This window comes from Canis lupus, chromosome 4 (assembly GCF_003254725.2).
Source record: "Canis lupus dingo isolate Sandy chromosome 4, ASM325472v2, whole genome shotgun sequence".
Lineage (NCBI taxonomy): Eukaryota > Metazoa > Chordata > Mammalia > Carnivora > Canidae > Canis > Canis lupus.
Window position 1 is genome coordinate 12,311,937 of NC_064246.1, and position 20,131 is coordinate 12,332,067.

The following is a 20,131-nucleotide window of genomic DNA, read 5'->3' on the forward strand; positions in this document are numbered from 1 at the left end:
ATCTATGTTCCAAAAGACAGGGACACAGAAGGTTTCAAAAGGTAAGGACAAAACAGGTATTAGAATTTTTTAAAATTTCCTTTTTAGAAAATAAGACACTATCCAATTACAAAAACAATGCATGTTTCTTTTACCAAAGGAAAGGGATATAAGAAAATTAACATACCCATAAACTTAGCACCCAAGTATAACTACAACTAATGTTTTGGAAAATAGACTTTTAAACATATTTCCTAACGTAGATGTTATATATCAAAAATTGATTAAGAGGGTGCCTGGGTGGCTCAGTGGTTGAGACTGGTCATGATCCCCAGGTCCTGAGATGGAGTTTTACATCAGGCTCCCCACAGGCTGCCTACTTCTCCCTCTGCCTATGTCTCTGCCTCTCTGTGTCTCTCATGAATAAATAAATTTTAAAATCTTAACAAAAAAAGCTGATTAAGACTTTGCTTACAAAATATTTCTTGTAAATTTTAATTATAAATTACGGTTAAATACAACTTCTCTGAGGCATTCTGGAGCTGAATTTAGCTCTGATGCAGGCTTGTGCTGGACTTACAAAAGTACTAGAAGGTTCTTTTTAAGACAGTTGTTAAAAAAAAAAATAAGACAGATTTTTTTTTTTAATTTTTTTTAAATTTTTATTTATTTATGATAGTTACAGAGAGAGAGAGAGGCAGAGACACAGGCAGAGGGAGAAGCAGGCTCCATGCACCGGGAGCCCGATGTGGGATTCGATCCTGGGTCTCCAGGATCGCGCCCCGGGCCAAAGGCAGGGGCCAAACCGCTGTGCCACCCAGGGATCCCAATAAGACAGATGTTAATCAGATAATCAAGCCCATGGCTCAAAAGGATGCAGATTTTTCAGACAAGTTTTCATAAAACCAAAGTATAATTTTCTGGCTACCTAATATATATACACACACACACAAAAGCAAGAGAGAAAGCATGCTTTTTGTGTGTTTCAGTGCTGATTAACATATTTGAAAATATTTGAGCTACCTCCTGAACAGGATCTTCTAAGACAAAAGGACTTCCTTTCATCCACACTTAAATAAACTTCTGTTTTTAAAGGTATTAGATACCAGTTCTGTCATGGCAGATGGGATAGGAAATGTTTCCTCCACAGCAATAATCTTAATTTGTTCTCGGACCCAAAGAATTCTTTTGAAATGCACATAAAAGCATTGTCCAATCACTATGAGAGACAACAGTGAAAGTGTGGTGACAAAACCAAAATTGTTCCACATGTAGCCTCCCAATGGCCTTTGGGTGAAAATGCTAACCAAACATTTTCATGGTGAGCAGTCAATTCACTCATTTGTCTATCAGGGACACCTGCATGAGGTTTCTCTTCGATCTAGAAGCACCATCCTAGAGAGCCATATTAAAGTGATTACACAATTAGAAAAGTCTATTGGTACCAATTACTCTAAAAGTCTCCAGATGGAGATCCATTCTTCCACACTGGGTGGCAGAAAACATGAGCCTTCCACAAAGGACTGGTTGAAGTCCTTAAGGCAAGCCTAGGGGGTGAGCACCACAGGGTGGCGGCAGCCCTTCTTCCTCGCAGCTGTCCCAGCTCTCCAACCAGCCCAAAACACAGGAGGGCTGCCAGGGTATTCTGCACAAAAGGGCATGTTGTGACACCTGATGTCTGAAGTGAAAGACCACCTATCATACCACAGAACAGACGTAGCTCTAGAACTTGCCAGAGATCTCAGCCTCAAACTCCCTGACATCATCTCCTTTCAAGAGCCTAAGAACCAGGAGGGGGGATGAGTGACTGTTTAATGGGGACAGACTTTGGTTTTCAAGAAGTCCTGGGGATGAATGCATGGTGGTGGTTGCACAGCAGTATGCTTTATGTCACTGAATTACACACTTAAAACTGGCTGGAACGGAAAATTTTATGTATATTTTGCTACAACGTATGCATGTATATGTGTATGTCTGTATAAATGTATACAGCTGGGATTTGTGAGAGGTTGTCTCAGAGACATCCTAACCATTCATTTGTCCAGGTTCTGCACGTCAGACCATGAATGAGCTGGCCTCGCCAAGAGCTCTCCCAACAGCACAATCACCCCTTAATATGATATCCTTTGTTTTCACAGAGGGCAAACCTAGGACTTGGCTGCGTGGACACTATTCCTACATATTATATACTACTTTTGGCAAAAACAATTTATTATAAAAACAAACAAAAAAAAAACAATTTATTGCATTGTTCACTTCGTACCTTCTTCAATCTCTTAAGAAAAATCCAACATGTCCTTCAGTTTTTAATATATGAAAATATTTTCCTCCTGATGAAGTAAAACTATTATTTTTTCAGATATAACAATTATGAAAAAATCACTATATTTCTCTAGGTTACAGCTTTATTTGTAGGATGTTCAGAACTAAAATTTTTAAGTGCAAACATTCTTATGTCATGTATTATTGTAATTCACTTCCTTTTCTATTGTACATGGCTCTTATGTTATTTAGTGTCTTATTTTAAAGGACATTAGTGTCTTTGGGGAAAGGTGGGTTATAATAAACTATGCAACCACTCACAATGAAGATGAGTCTTTACAGAGAAAAGGAGCATGATCTAGCTAGCTAGCATGATCTAGCTTGGGCAGCTTTTATAAATAATTTGGTAAAAGATTCTAAATACTAACAACCATTTAAGCTGAAAACAAACAATGTTTCTTGCAGGGCTAAAAATTATACCACCTGATTACACTCTGAACCCAGAAAAACAAACCATAACTGCATCCCTATAGTTCTAGAAGTAGCATGCAGAATAAGCAGTCTGGTACTGCCAAAGTGAGAGAGACTCAAAGGTCAAACTAACCTTCTCCCCTTTTTTCCCTCTAAATCAGAATGCACATGAGTCAATAAAGCATTTCCACACAAAAATTCTACCATAAATCTCTGCTGGACAATAATGCCTGGCTACCTCTATTCTTCACATTTCAACAGCCACCATCTAAATCAAATTTTCTGCAAGAGAGGAATAGTATCTTTATTTGGTAATTAGTTAGGAAAATGAGAATGAAAAAAAGATGGGATCCCAGTTGTCTGGACTACCGTATGGTTTTAACCCTAAAGTTCTATCCCAGAGCTTCTGGCCTTCTCTTAAGGACTGTCTATGTTGGAAGATAAGAAAAGGATTTAGAAAGTTTTTTTTTTTTTTTAAGTCTCAAGTATCCTTTTATTATAACCTCACTAAAATGTATTCTTCAATCAAGTCAATGAATGGGATGGTTAGTGATGTCCCTGAACGGAAGAGAAGAGGAAACACATCTACTTTTCTTAGTCACCAGATGAAGTGGAATCACTCGTCCTCCTCCTGGCATAATTCTATACCTGCCCATGATCTCGGACAAGCTGTGGCATATAATGAAAACTTAATATCCTACTTATTCTAAAGTTCGTATTACATGACCCACAAATTATTGGCCCTAAAACGAATTCTAATTTTTGTAATTTACTAGTAAGCTTTGAGGGGAAAAAAAGGAGCCTCTGAATTAGAAAAATCAAACCTTCCTGTATGTTTTGCGTTGTGTGTTCTATGAACTATTAGTGATTAACATTAAGCTGTAATAGCTACTTGACGGGATGAGCACTGGGTGTTATTCTGTATGTTAGCAAATTGAACACCAATAAAAAAATAAATTTATTATTAAAAAAGCTGTAATAGCTGTCTGATATTTGTTTAGGAACATATTACTCCACTTATCTGAACACACCATATTGGATGTAATTTTAACGACAGATCATAGATACCTACTATTTTCATCCCAAATTGACATTTCACTTTATATCCTCATACTTTAGTGCAAAAGACCCAATTCTGCTGCAAAAATGTTTATGCGTTCATTATAGATTCAATGTAGAAGAAGGAAAAAGTACCACATTTAGTGTTAATCCTCATATTTCCAAAACACTACATATAGCAATTACTCCTGTGCTAAGGCTTCAGGCTCATCAGCAACTTGGTGAGGTGCTCACAGTATAAAATATCTTCCCTTATCTAAGCAGATGAGTCTCAGAGCCAGTCTTTAGTATTACATCGCTGCCATCTTTACCTGGTATTTTTAATCTTCAAAGGACTTTAGCTACAACCTCATCAGCAAATGTTTCAAGCAAAGTGCTCTATCAAAGTCATTTTTTCCTAAAGAGGAAAACAGGCAGGGAAGATGTAAGGGAAGAAAAGATAAATTTACCTGCATCAATTTTCTGGAGAGCTCATTAGTGAGGAACTCTTCTTCCTTCTCATAATTTACAGCAAGGGTTTCTTTCTCCTTCTGCAAAGCCTGGATTTTCTTGAATAAAGTATTACTGATGAATTCTTCCTCTTGCTCAGCCCTGGCTTGCTGTTTAAGGGGAAAAAAAAAAAATTAAAGAGAGGAACAAAAACAGCAACAATATGTTAAAGAAACAGGAAATTTATAATTGAAATAGTTCTTATTTACAGAGAGGGCACCCATTTTAATGAGATTTCTATTTTTAACTGTGAACCAATGCACACTAAGATACATAAACCAGAAGGACTGAATAGCAACCCTAAAAGCAAATCTGGCTTTTTCCCCAAAGGGCCCCTGTACTACGGATGGCTCCTCTTCTTAAAGTGATGCTTCAAAGATATTAATAAAGATTGTTTTACAATTCTTTTAATCAATCCCAAGTCAATCACTAGACTACAGAGACCCTTCATATGGGAGACAGGTCCAATTCTGGGATATGGTCATCAATTCATTGTAATTCTCTGCAAGTCACTATATCCCAAAGGTTTATAGTTAAAATATATGGACAACATGTTTTACTGAAGCAGAGAAAGTAAAATCATGTCACCTCTTTAGGATGTTACTGAAAGGGTTTGAATATGCAATTTTAAAATCAATGCAGATATACAGGGATTTGTTTCCATGCTCAATGAATAGTCATTGTAAGGAAATATACCAAGCAGCTAAAAAGAATTGAGGTAGCAGGAATCCAACCAGTGAAAAGTAAGGGTGGATGAAAAGGCTTATTTTTTACTTTATTAACTTCCCACTGGGAATCTTTTGGAGGTGAGGGCAAGGACAGCCATTACTGAATTTTAAAAACAGAAGAAAAGAGGGTCAGGATAATTCAATGGAGATGAAAATATTCTTCTGTAGCTTCCCCCACCAACCTACGTTTTAACAGAATAAACAGAAAAACCTAACCATCCTTGAAGGAAATTAATCTTTTTCAGAAAGAGGAAACTTGTTTCAACTCTACTCAAAGCACTTTTTTAAACTGCATCATTTTGATGCACTCATCCCAAGTAATGCACTCCTGTTTTATCAGCCAAGCTGAGGCAGAAAGAGCTCCATCAATTCCAAGCCTCTAGCACCTGTCACTTATAATAATAATAATACTAAAGCCAGAGGGCAGGAGACAAAAGGGCACCAGCACTAAATAATTACCACCTTGCTGTAAAACCTCTGACCAGCACTCCCAAGTCCAGAGGTTTAGATTTCTGTACCTAATTCTAGCTCCCCAGGGCCCGCACCCTCACAGCCATGGTTTCTGGGGAGTCTGTCCTCTGTGCTCTCTACCTCTGTGGCCAGAAGGAAGGACACCAGTCCTCAGAACTGCTTGTCAAGCAATTCTACAAAAGAGAGCCCTGTATAGTACCTGGGAGTGGAAGAGGCAGAAGCAGAGGCCCCCACCCTAGCTGAGGAGGGAGCCCGATGCAAGACTCAATCCCAGGACCCCAGGATCATGACCTGAGGCCAAGGCAGACACTTAACCACTGAGCCACCCAGGCCCCCCACCCCCATGTAGTACTTCAATTGAAAAACAGAGCTACACAAAAGGCAGAAACTTTGGGAGAAGGTCCAGCACTCCCATTCTTTAAGAAACCATTTGGGATAAGCAAGGAAAACTGAGCACGTAGGAACACATCTCAGCAAATAAACTTGTATTTCCATGCAAGAGCACCCAGGGAGAGGTCCCTAGGCTTCTTCAGTGGCTCCCTCACACATGAGATTTTGTTAGCCCTTCCTAGTGCTGAACTCCCCCCAGGGGTCCAGATAACCTGCTGAGGGGCAGTGCTTCCCCTCCCCACTGTCAAAGATTCCACGGCTCCCCTTTAAAACCCACAGACTTCCAGGTGTCATCCTAGTGCAACGGGCAGGAATCCAAAGTATTTATGGAGGCACACTTGACACATATATCCAAGCCCGCAATCTGTTCAAGCTACTTGTTTTTCTGGTTTTGACTGACAACGTCCTACATGATTTGATTTCTGATTATTCTAAAAGTTACAGAACAGAAAGGTAGAGAGGGGCTGTAATGCTTCTGCCAGTGATTCTGCACTTAATTATTCAAAGGGGTGATTGCCATAAATTATTTTCATTGTCCAGCCAGACTCAACTTCTTTCACGTTGCCTCACACTCGGAATTTTAGACAAGTTGTATATTTGATCACAAGCAGTCAAGAAAGCCAGACTCAGGCTCAGCAGAACACCCTCCCCTTTGCACTGGGGTGTGGAAGCAAGAAGCTGGAAATAAGGGATAAGCCCTAAGTGTTTGTTCATGTAGCTTCCACCCCTGCCTCCCCCTTCATCGAACCATTAAGTTACAGGGACAACAGATTTCAGTGTAATATAAAACAGAACTCTGCGATAAAAAGTAGATTTGTGGTTGCCAGGGGCTGGGGGGGGCGGGGGTGAGTGGGGGAAGGGGGAGTGTGAGAGATGGGGACTGACTGCTAATGAGTCCAGGATTTCTTTTTGGGGTGATAAAAATGTTCTGAAATTAGTGCTAACGGTTTACACAACCTTGTGCATATACTAAAAATCAATGAGGTGTACACTTTAAGAGGGCGGATTTTATCATATGTGAATTATACCTCGATTAAGAAAAAGCACTCTGATAATTAGCAGGGTTTGTATTTCGCGGAGCACCTGGTTTCCTTTGCAATTCTTCCCAGAGAAAACAAGAAAAATTTTAAAAGGATGGGGGCGGGGAGGCACTGAAGAGCACCAGATCTGCTCTGAAGTGCCTTCCCAAGTAAGTGACACATCACTGCTCGTGAGAGGCTGAGGCTTTAGCGAACAAAATTATTCACCATTTTAGAATAGCCACTTAATTCTAGGCAAAGCCCATTAATGGAAAATGCCGCTCTCAGGACCCCTGAATAACACGCGGAACTGCTCTGTGGAAGCTTGTCAAAGCCTCTCTAACTTCAGCAGGGGTGAACAGGCCCTCACACAGGCTTCATAAAAGGCCTCCTTTAGCTGAAGTTTTTGCCACTTTTTAGTTTGAACCCGGGGCTGTTTGTTATTCTGCCTCCAGCGGAATGTGACATCCAGAGGAAAACCACTGGGAGGACAAAATTCCAGGTCCCCAAAATGTTAAACCTAGTTCACCCTTTTGCTAACTGGTCACAGATCATTGTAGGAATTAGCACACAAACGAGGACAAAAGATAAGATTCTGCATCCAATATAGCCTCAGAGAAAATTTCCTAAAAGATTAGACAGAGTGTACTGACAACCAGGGCTAAACTTGATTATCAGACTCTGAACTGAGCGCCACACAAAGCTACTCCCCTCATCCGGCCCCCCACAGCTTTCTCCCAGGCCATGTGCATCACGGGCCCAATTTCAGTCTTAGTCCTGGCCTTTTTTCCCCTAACTCTAAGACAAGTCTTTTATTTAAGCTGTAAGCAAATTATCATTCCAATTTATCCCTCCCACCCCCCACCCCCGCCCCAAAAGAAGCCAAGAGCCAGGTCGACAGTGGCCCTAGGAGCAAAGAAGCCAGCCCCAGGCACCATTTGCCAGCACTGGCAGTTAGAAAAACAAGTGGACAGAGCAAAGATGAAACAAGCTATCATTTAAAAATCTCATCAGTTTGATCAATCTAGTTCCCTTTTTATCTGAAATGCTTGAAAATTTCAGCACACCTAAACACATCCAAACTAAAAAATAATATTATTTCAAAAGCTAAATAAATGAATCATGGTTCACTGTAACTTCAAAATGTGAACAAAAAATTAGGAATGCTTTGAAAGAGGAAAACTTGTGTTCTGCCTATGTCTGTAGAGCTGAAGATTGGTAAATCTGGGGAAGATTTTTTTAAATATCCATAATTGTATTTGCATATTCAATATGTTCTAGATGCTGTGTTCAGAAATTCAGTGACTCTGGTATAACCATACTCAGTAGTATCAGCTATTTTTGCCCCTCCCCTAGCAGAAATCGTCTGAGGTCTATAAATACGAGGACTAGAGCAAAAAGCATCTCTCCATCTCTCCACATCCTATCAAAAATCCAACATTAAAAAAAAGAGGGGGGGGACAGTAATAGGAATAGGACAGGAGAAATTTACCAAGTACTCTGGCAAAAATAAACACCAGCCAAATTCTTAGAAAAATTATTGTTTCCTGAGTCACCACATATTTAGGCAACCATATTCTAACTGAGCACTATTTTCTGTGAATAAAGACAACACAGCTCACTCTGACCCACTGCTATGATGACCAGGGCACAAATTTGACAGGAGATTCCAATGTGAATCCAGCAGTATTTTGAAGATCAGTGGGTGGAGAAAGAAGAATTCAAAAACTCTCAACAGCAGCACTCACTGCTGATGAGAAAATTCAAGTGCCAAAACCAAAATCATGTAGGATGATGCAATTCATGATCTGTCAAGCATAAGGAAAAAAAAGTTTTCCAGAGCAGGCAATATTTGATAGCAGCCATAGGTAAAAAATATAATCAAGAGAAGATACGAGTGACCACCAAGATAACACACTGGCATTTGTTTTTAAAAATTACTTTTGATTGCTGACTTGTTTTAATAACAAAAGAAATCATAAGAGTAAGATTACCTTGAAGCTCTAATGCTTAAGAGTTCAGGCAAGCTCTATTTATTATTTTAATTATTTACATTTAGGAATTTATTTAAATATATTATTTAAATTCACTATTATGTTGTCTAGTCACTTACAATCCATATTCTAATGATTTCAACATCTCAGTTTGAAATAGCATTAGAAACCAAATTGTTACAGTAGCAGGAACCACCTAACACGAAACCAGGCAAGTGAATGAAACTCCGCGCTTTCTCCACTGTCACTGACTAGGTTCACCACAGCATATGTGCACTGGCCACAGAGATGCTCAGAGTTCAACAGAACCCATGCCTGATGGCTGGTTTCTCTTGGGGGAAGTCTCCTGATCATCAGTCATACCAATGGGTTTATGAACACAAACCACTGCCCACTGTGGTCCTGCATGGTCTGTTTAACATTTAAGTACCAATACTACAGGGGTGGGCAGCAGCTGACACAGAAGATAAGCCCATTAAGTACCTTCATTTCTTTGATTAGAAGAACTAGAGACATGATTTCAATTACATGCATGAGAATCAGAATTTTCCATGTAGTCTGTGGAAGAGCTAGGTTATTTTGTGTTTCCTCCATACATACTGCACACTAGGCTTATGGCAAAAACAATTAATAATCAGTAAATTAAAGCACTTATTTATTCCATTCCAGTACTGCCAGCAAATTACTGAGTGTGAGTATACAGGGATCAGAAAAGAATCATTGTGAGCCCTTGCAACTGTGCTATTCTGCCCCAGATACCACACCTAGGCCATTTGCAGGACTGCAGGGCAAGAGAGAAACAGCCAGAAAGCCTAACTTGCAGGACCAGAAATGCTCAGAGAATCTCAGGGTTAAGACTAACTCCAACAGCTACCAAGTTTCATCAACCTGCTGTACCTGTCAAACCAGCTTCAGTGAAAGACAGGTCTTTACCACTCTGGTGTCAGACTGCCTTCTTCACAAGATGCCCACCTCCAGCAGTGTGACCCCGACAAGCGATGTGACCTCTCTGAATCACTGCCTTCTCCTCTGTAAAGTGAAAGTAATGGTACCTCCCTCTGGGTTGGAGTGAAGATAAACCCACATAATTCACAGAAAGCTGAGCATAGTATCTTGCATAAGGAAGCATTCAAAAGATGGTTGCCAAAAGGCCTGGGAAGAAGCATGTAAAGGCGGATTAATGAGAAAAGAGCGAAGTCTTATGGAGCCTCCCCTCATTTAACTAAAAGTTGAAAAGGACATAATTATGGCACATCCATAGAAACACATAGCAGAACCATCAAAAAAATATATATATATGGTTTGCACTTACTCTCATGAAAAGATATCCAACAACAAATGATTAACTGAAATACCAAAACTGAATGTTTATATCAAAAGTAGAAGGATCCTATGCCGGGTTTCCACAGAAAAAATCACACACCAAGGACACAATACCGTATGAATAAATGAACAGAAACAATCTACTTACAATTCCACACGTACACACTAACTACCCCACCTTCAGGACCAGCAAAGGCTTCAGATATTCAAATTCTCATTAACTCTAAAATAATTTTAGGTGAAACATTAAAAAGAAATAAAACATGGTGAATGAGCAACAAGAAAATAGATCAGGCAGGTTTGAAAAAGAAAACAGAACTTCTTGAAAGAAATGTTTAAATTCATCACGCATTTTGTATTTCAATAGCAAATTTGACACAGCTGAATAGCAAAGACTGAAAGAAAGAAGAATTAATCCAGAATGTAGACCAAAGAAACAAGAAAATGGAAAATGGGAAGGATATCAATAGAGACAGGAAGGAAATGAAAAATTTGACATACACCTCACTAAAGATTAAGAGGAAGAAAACATTTGAAGACGACGGCTTCAAATGGTGTATCTCAGAAATACCATCTGAGAATTTCCCAGAATCTAATGAAAGATGTGAATCTATAGATACAAAAAGCAACCAAGAATTGGTACCTGGACACATTTTAACCCAACTGTACATCATTAAGACAAAATCTTAAAAATAAGTCTAAAGAAAAAGCAGATGATCCATAAAGAAACAAACAGACTGACAATCACTTCCCAACATCAACAAGTAAAGGAGACAACAGAATATTCTCAAAATTCTAAGACAAAACAACTGGCAAACTATACTAGGATATCAAGAAAAACTGTCTTTGAAGAAAGAAACAAAGACCACATTTCTAACATAAACCAAAACTGAGTTTATCACCAATAGACCTACACTTAGAAGGCGTCTACAGGATGGATTATTCCAGAAGAAATGTCTACAATGCACAAAAAACTGATGAGCAAACAAACTGATAAAAATGAAGGATAATCTCAACAAAGATAACACCTAGTCTGTGAGATGAAAATGTCAGTGAGCTCTCTTGTTCAACAACAGACCCCAATCCTTAAAACCAGAAAGAGACAAGCCCACTTAACTCATGCTCTAAGAATGAGTGTTTATTTATCACACTTTCTTTAGGCACTAAAGATGTTCTGTAGTGTGTGAACATTCCAACCTCCAGACTAGAAATGTATGCCTAGAAGACCACACCCCACCAAATTTCCTTCCTTGCCCAGGATCATGGGTTACACCAATACCAACCCCCACCTATGACCATGTGTTCCCTGCCGGCTCTCTTGAGGACCCCTCTGGAACCCCTCCAATCAAACTCCAGGAGTCTACCTTGTGTGAGGTCAGTTGTTAAGGTTTGTTGATCCTGCCACCTCCCCACCGCTGCCAGCACCCAAAATAAATTTCTCCCTTTCTGTTTTCCAAATCCCTCTTGAGTTACTGGCTTCTCTTGCAACAAGTTTATCCAGTAACAGTGTTGGCAAACCCAGCCAGGGCCCCCTCGGGACTGCCTGGGTGGGGCAGGTGGCCACCGCAGGATGCCAGGACTCACTTGCTCTTTCCTGAGCTGGTGGCTGCGCTAGATCATCCAGAAACAAAAATACTGAACTAGCACTAAAATACTAAGTAGTAATAGTGTCAGTCAAAGGGGATGGTGAGAATTAAAACATTTTAAGGTCCTCATATTTTAAATGTGCAAGGTAAAATTTCAAGGATAACTAGTAAATGAATAGAAATGGAGAAATTCTAAACCAGTAGAAAAAAATACTTAAAAAGGTCTGAAAGAAAGAAAAAGATGGTAGAAAGAAGGAAACTATATAGGTAAATCATAATAAACACAAGTAGACTAACCTAGACAGATTGTGAGATTGGGGAGAGCGTGGAGAAGCAACGCCTAAAACATATTAGATATAAAAGTTTCAAGTACAGAGGTGAAAAAAGATACACCATACAAACAATAACCCACCCCCCAAACTGGGGGAATACAAGGCTATATTAATATCTGTCTTAAACAGATTTTGTAACAAAACACATTTTTAGGAAGTTCTAGCAAGCACAGAAAAAATAGATAAAAATTCAAAGTATGATAATTGGTAAAGAGAAAACAAAACTATCATTATTGGCAGCATTATTTAAAAACTATAAAACTCGGGGCATCTGGGTGGCTCAGTCGGTTAAGCATCTGACTCCTGATTTCAGCTAACATCATGATCTCAGGGTCCTGGCATCCAGCCCCGCATCAGGCTCCATGCACAGCAGGGATCCTCTGCTTGAGGATCTTCCCTTTCCCCTTGCCCCTCCTCCTGCTCCTACACATCCTCTCTCTCTTAAATAAATAAATAATTAAAAAAAAAAAGAAAAAAAGAAACTATAAAACTCTCCTGGAAATTCAAGTAATTAAAAGAAAGATAAAGACCATGGATTTTGTATGTACCAGCCATAAACAGAACACACATTTCAAAAAGATATTATTTAATACAGTCATGAAAATTTTAAGGCACCTAAGAATACATCAGCCAAAAGATATCAAAGATTCTATGAAGAAAAGAAGTCTGGACTGAAATATACTCAATGAAGAAAAATACATGAATAGATATACAAAATTTACTACTGTAGAGATGTCAATTCTTTCCTAATCGCCCATGAATTCAATGCAATTTAATTAAAATATCAACGGGGTTTTTTGAGAAACCTGACAAGCTGATTCTAAAATTTGTCTTAAAGCACAAGGGCCAAAAAGAGGCAGATCTCCCGAAGAATATCAGGAAGAAACCTGCCCTACACAGAAAGAGACTCACTATAAACCTCGAGCTATTCCCTCATACACTGCTGTGGGAGTGCAGAGTGCTGCTACCATTTACAACACAGTCTGGATGATTCCCAAAGGGGAACCTCAAGTCACCATACTACTCAAACCACTCCTAGGTAAATACCCAAGAAAATCGAAAACTTTTCTTCATGCAAAACCTCGTATACAAATGTCCCAAGAAGCATTATCATTAGGGCCTAAAAGTGGCACTAACCCAAATGTTCGTCAGCTGATGAACAGAAACAAAATGGCCATACAAAAATAAAGTCCTGACAGTACAGCATGGATGAACTTTGAAAATATCCTTCCTAGTAAAAGAAACCAGACAAAAAAGGCCACAGAATGTATGATTCCACTCACATGGAATGTCCAAATGGGGCAAATCCAAAGGGATGGAAAGTACATTAGTGGATGATGAGGGCTGAATGTGGGGGAAATAAGAAATGACTACTAAAAGTTTGACCTTTCTTTCTGGGGTGATAAAAATGCTCTGTAATTAAACTGTGGTGATTGTTACCTCATTTTACCAAAAAACAACTGAATTGTATATTTTAAAAGAGTGGGGATCCCTGGGTGGCGCAGCGGTTTGGCGCCTGCCTTTGGCCCAGGGCGTGATCCTGGAGACCCGGGATCGAATCCCACGTCGGGCTCCCAGTGCATGGAGCCTGCTTCTCCCTCTGCCTATGTCTCTGCCCCTCTCTCTCTCTGTATGTGACTATCATAAATAAATAAAAATTAAAAAAAAAAAAAAAAGAGAGTGACTGTTCTGGTATGTGAATTAGATCTCAATTTTAAAAGGGAGCTGGGTGGCTTAAGCCACTCGGGGAGATACAACAAACCCTTCAGTCCCCAGGGCCCAGGCCAAGAGCCCCAGCTTCAAGAGAGGGCAGACGCCAAACCAGCACTGGTCTGTGTGTGTGTGGACCCAGGCGGCCGGACGGGGGTCCTTCCCCCAGGACTCAAGCAAAGATCCACAGCATCTGGGGAAAGGGCGGGAAACTCTGTCCTGAAGACCCACAGAAGAGATTCAAGTCAGAGAACATGGTGTCTCTATGGCCCAGGCACACAAATCCAAGACTAGCCAGATGAATGAGAGAACCACCTTCCTCTACAAGGAGCCTGGGAATGAGCAACAATCACGGTGATCTAGGCTCAATCAAGAAAGGGCAAAGGCGTGAAGATTATGGTAGCCCAGGCCCTGGAACTTGCTAAAAGCTGAGAAGGCAGAGCAAGAACATAAGGAAAATGGAGTGCCACAGGCCCCACTCTATATATAAGGTACTGGAGGGATTTGAAGCTTGTGGAAAAATGATAAACAACCACCAACAAAACTCAAATCCAGTTCAACAACTGATTAGACGGACTCAGTCTCACATTGATGGCCCAACAGAAGAGACATACTAATTTCTGGTCATAGTATTATTCATTTCAGTCTTCGCTATACAATGTCTGTAGTCAGTCAAAAGTAACAGAAAAGTGAGGGGGTGCCTGGCTGGCTCAATTGGAAGAGTGTAGGACTCTTGATCTCAGGGTTCTAAGTTCAAGCCCCATGCTGGGTGTAGAGATTCCTTTAAAAATAATAAAAGCAAAAACATCCTATTTGAGTAGGATAAAGGAGGTTTCTTTCCCCCTTCTTTAGTATGGAGTTAATTCAAGGCATACTCTTCACAAGTTTCTTTGGTATTTTCTCATCTTCCCTCACAGAATTATTTATCTCCTTACCAAATTGGTAGTACACTCAAAGTACTCTAAAGGCCCTACCCCAGTATAGCAAAATACCCAAACAATCCTTTCCCCAAAAGCAATCACGCCCCCAAAATCAGCTACCTTCCTTTCCTTATAAAACAAAGTTATGAGCACCTAGCAGCCCTTTCAACTGGCAATTGAAAAGCAATCAGACTGACCTAAATTATACTAAAATGTGAAAGACTATTTTCCCAAGCCTGATGATTTCTTATGAGGACAGGAGGGCATAATAGGATCCCTGGCTGAGTGTCTTCATTCTATCGGTTATCTATCACTATGTAACAAACCACCCCAAAATGTAATGCCCATAAATAACAATGAACTATTTGACCTCATTCTACAGTTCCCTTGGCTAGTTTCACTGAGCTCACTCATACTGCTGCATTCAGCTGGAAGTTCAGTTGAGCTTATATGATCCAAGATCAAGGGAGTAGGAAAAAGTTTTCATTTCTTAATGAGAGAAGCAGTAAAATGCTACTCAATCAGGATACTTCTCTTTTTCAAAGTTTCTTCCCTTCTTGTGAAGACACACATTTCCTAAAATCTCTGTAAATGATGAGCATGAGAGAGGAACAACTCTAGAATTTGATTAATACTTTAGGTCAGTGTGCATTGTTAATGAAAATGAACCTATTAACTATGGTCAGAAGCTTTTTTCTTTTTCTTTTTTTTTTTTTTTTTGGATCATACGATGAGCAATTCCTACCACTAAAACTCATTTCCTCACCTACTGACAGCACTAGATGTAGAGTCTCACAGTGGAAATAACAACGTTTACCAATTATAAACACAGGCATTGGTCCTGCGATATCATGAAAGGTAACCTCCTCGGATCTATATGCAATATATAAAAAGAGATCAGACAACAACTGTGCCTAAGAGTCTCAAGGCACACACATCTGTAAGAACTGTCATAAACTGGACAGACTAAAGATACAAAGAGAGAAATGAGCACATCAGTGCTCTATGTTTGTGATTCTCATCACTCATTAACTTAAATGCATCATCTTCTTCACCTTGATGATATTACTACCTCCAGGGTACATCTCACTCAGCTCAGAAGCCATGGGGAAAGTTAAATATCCATTGCTCTTGGAAGATGTGCTCTTAAAACAGAAGCCTCTAGGGGCGCGCCTGGCTGGCTCTGTCAGTAAGGCATGTGACTCTCGATCTCGGGGTTATAAATTCAAGCCCCACACTGGGTACAGTGATTACTTTTTAAAAATACCTTAAAAAAAAAAAGAAAAAAAAAAAAAAAAACTGGGCAGACCGGGTGGCTCAGCGGTTTAGCGCCACCTTCGGTCCAGGGCCTGATCTTGGAGACGTGGGACTGAGTCCCGCGTTGGGCTCCCTGCATGGAGCCTGCTTCTCCCTTTGCCTGTGTCTCTGTGTCTCTGTGTGTCTCTCATGAATAAATAAATAAAATCTAAAAAAAAAAACAAAAACAAAAAAAACAAAAAACTGAGGCCTCTACCGTTTTTTCACAAGAAAACCACTAATGCCACACCCTTTGTACCTCTACCTATCCCCAAACGCCTCGAAGTTTCAGACTTGGTGCTGGGACACTAACTGAGATCAGGAAAACAGGAATATGAAATCTCTACAGCTCGACAAGATTGGAAAATGAGCATTACTACTCAGTTGCCCACTGTGCAGAGCAAAGGAATCCAGCAAGCACGGACTACTCCAAATGATCAATAGGGGGAGCTGTGGTACAGTGACCCCAGTGAAACAGGAAGGCAGGCCAGACAGAAAAGACAGGAATCCTTCCTCCCCAAAAGGTACTTTGATGACAGAAGCATCATGAAGAAAATTAGGAATGACAAAACCAAAACTCGAGGAAATATTTAATAATCTCACTGGTCATTTTCACCCTAGAGGAAGAGTTGACGGCAAACAATTATTATTCCAGATTGAATGCTGGTCAGGCACCATTCACAATGTGCCTAACTCATAGCTTTCCTAACCAGGAACCCTGCATTATTAACCATGTCCCCACTATTTCTGACGTGGGCAGGGGTGCATCTCAGCACTACACCCAGGAGGCATCCCTTGTCAATAATAGGCTTCCCCCTCAATAAGTTCCCAACCAGAAGAGCTGACAAGTAGAAGCAGCAACTACAGTGATTAGATCTTTTAAATGTAACTTAATACATATGACAGAGAACCTCCTACATGGCAAGCACTGTGCGGATATGGCAGTGAATATCACTGACATTGCTCCTGCCCTGAAGGGGTATATAATCCTCCTAGCAATTAAAGGAAAGTAACATCATTAATCTGTACACTTAGCTGTTGGCCTTGGAGTGATCTTGGCTGCATAAAACAGCCTGAAGAATCAAGGGATTTAAAATGAGATTAAGCGGCACAGAAGAAAAAGGTAAGTATTTTATCCACCACAGTAACAGAAGAAATGGCCCAGCACACAAGCACTCAAACTGCTGAATAATATAAACATAAACAAATATACAACTGTTATAGTGTATACAAATATATATATATGTGTGTTTTTATAAAAGAATCATTAACTCTATGGACTCTATTTCCAAACTATATGATAAAAGTATTGATTATATTTCTGGCACAGTAGGAGGCTCCTTCCACACATCTCATTTGATCAATATATGGGCTTCACAGATTTCAGCCACACATAAAAATAAGAGCTGAGGGCAGCCCAGGTGGCTCAGGGGTTTAGTGCTGCCTTCAGCTCAGGACTTCACAGATTTCAGCCACACATAAAAATAAGAGCTGAGGGCAGCCCAGGTGGCTCAGGGGTTTAGTGCTGCCTTCAGCCCAGGATGTGATCCTGGAGACCTGGGATCAAGTCCCATGTCGGGCTCCCTGCATGGAGCCTGCTTCTCCCTCTGCCTGTGTCTCTGCCTCTCTCTGTGTGTCTCTCATGAATAAATGAATAAAATCTTAAAAAAAAAAAAAAAGAACTGAGAGAGGTGTCAAGCAACTTGCCCAAGGACCCAAGCTACTAAGTATCAGGGCTGCAATTCAAACCTCAGCCCTGGACTAGCTCCAAAGTTCCTAAGTCCTTTTATGGCCTACTCCACCATTCCAAATAACAAGGTCTTCCCCTAGTGTGAGGGATGTAGCACAATGCTCCAGAAAGAAGCCAAATCCACTAGCTCACCTTAAAGCTACCAGGTACTATTGCACAGTGTCTGAGCATGGCAAAGCAGCTCATCTGCCAGAGGGGATACCCTGTAATTTCTTTTCCCGAACAAAGTAACTAACTGTTGGATGACTGACAGGTAATCTTTAAGAACTGCACAAGAGCCACTTTTTTGCTACCACTACTACCACTGCTCCAAATGGGAGACCACCTATTTCCTGATGGTGTGTGACACTGTTGTTCCCAGGCATCCTGACAGCACACTCTGGCAAATCAGCTTTACTCCACATGCTCTTCTCTCCTGCTCTTGCAGAGTGAATAAAGGTGTATCTGTCAGGTTGAGGGAAGACAAGTCAAAGAAACCATGAGAGCAGGTCTGACACAAGCAAGCCAGTCAAGATTTGGATTCAAGTCCATCAGGAAACTGCAGGATAAGGAAGTTACATTCTCTTGTGTGTAAAAGAGCTAACGTATAGCAGGCCTAACCACTTTCTTTGAAGGCTGCTTACAAAGCTTAGTCCTTGACTGGGAATCTGAATATGGGAAAGGTTCCCACCACCCTGATTAAAGGGGTTCATTGTGTCAAAACTTTACAAACAAAATGTTCTCCTTTGGGAGTCTAGGATTTTGGTACATGCTAAGCAGAGGGGGCCTTCATGGTCAGTCCCAGTGAAACCATGGGTGCTGAGTCTCTACTGAGCTTCCCTGATGGACATTTCACATGTGTTGTCATCACAACCTGTTGCCAGGGGGAAGTAAGTACATCCTGTAGGACTAGTGTAAGAGAACTCTTACAAGCTAATGCTCCCTCCAGACTTCGCGCTGGGTACCTTTGCTCTGTGTTGATTTTGCTTTGTAGCCTCTGGCTATAATAAATCCCAGCCATGATCATCACCGCATATGGATGATGTGAGTTCTCCAGGGGGTGGTCTTGGTGACCCTTGACTCACCCTGTATCCAGCAAGAATGCCCTTTCATCTAGCTTTCAAAAACCATGAGAGCCAAAGAAAGGGGCACACTTCACACCCATCACATCCTCATGATTTCAGTGTAGGGGTATAAGGTATAACCCGAAGTCTGAATTTAAGTGGCACCCTAAGAGGCCATGAGACTACTAAGCCATAAAAATCTCCCCAGATCTCCAGGTTCTTAACCAACTACCTACTCACCAGCTTCAACTGGAGATCATGAAGGAGCCTCAAACGTAACCAACATCAAACACATCTTGAGTAAACCTTGGTTTTTCTTTGCCTTGCAGCCTTGTGCCCATTCGAGCCATCGGAACATCTTGTCTTTAACTGAAATAGATCTAGAATGTTTCTTTCAATTCTTCTCCTTGCCTCTGTTCTAGCCACCACCATTTTATATCCAGCTGACAACAGCTACCCAGACAGCCCTGATTTTTCCCCTCTTGCTCTCATACAATCTATGAGATGCTCCCTTCTGCATCCAAAAATGACTTTAGAGGCAGAAAACTAACCACTTCACTGTCCTACATCAAGCCCTCCAGTGCCTTAGATACTCAGAAATGCTGACTCCTTCCTGCCATCTACCAACCCTTCATGATGGAGTCTCTGCCTGCCTCTGCCCGCCATGCTCATGGCACGTCAGCTACACCAGTACATCTACCCCCACACATGCCAAACACATAATTCCTGTGTGGGACCTGGGCACTAGCTAGACCTTCCACTGCATGGCAGGCTGGCTACCTGGGCCCTGCCACCAAGTCTACAGGCAGCCCTCAGTCATCCATCCCATGGCTTCCCTTCCATCAGAGGACACATTCCCCCTCGAATGTTTCTATGGGGTTGTTTTTACTTCTCTGTCTCCCTATCACTCCTCACCAGCACGTGGGTTTAGGAAGTAGAGCAGATCTGCTGGTGGCTATTGCGGCTTCGGAGTCTAGAACCGTGCCTGGCGTATGGCAAACACTCAAATACTAGACACACAGGCACTCTCTGAGAGGCAAGGAAAGCCTTCCCTTAAACTCTGAGCCTTTCCCACTTTGCTCTTCTGCTGGTTAGCTGATGGTCAAAGCACTGTGTCAGGTTCTTGTGACAGAAAAATGAGTAAAGTTCTGTCACTGCCCTTGGCACAGCTAGTCCAGGACTTCCAGATCCACCACAGCCTCTCCCACCCTATGTCAGCTTCCACGGATGCCAGCAATATCACAACACAGCCCTATCTATACTTGGTAGCTCTGACTTCCATTCTTCCTTCCTATCACCAATGCCACAT

At 40.9% G+C, this 20,131-nt stretch overlaps 1 protein-coding gene across 3 annotated transcripts in view; it reads right to left on the minus strand.

Moving 5' to 3' along the window:
- The window catches only part of CCDC6 (coiled-coil domain containing 6), a 111,224-nt gene that overhangs the window by 53,812 nt on the left and 37,281 nt on the right, over nucleotides 1–20,131 (minus strand). For all 3 annotated transcript variants that reach the window (XM_025435385.3, XM_025435383.3, XM_025435386.3), the window contains exon 2: nucleotides 4,221–4,370. In XM_025435385.3, the coding sequence (XP_025291170.1) occupies nucleotides 4,221–4,370 (150 nt within the window). The remainder of the gene's footprint in view (nucleotides 1–4,220; nucleotides 4,371–20,131) is intronic.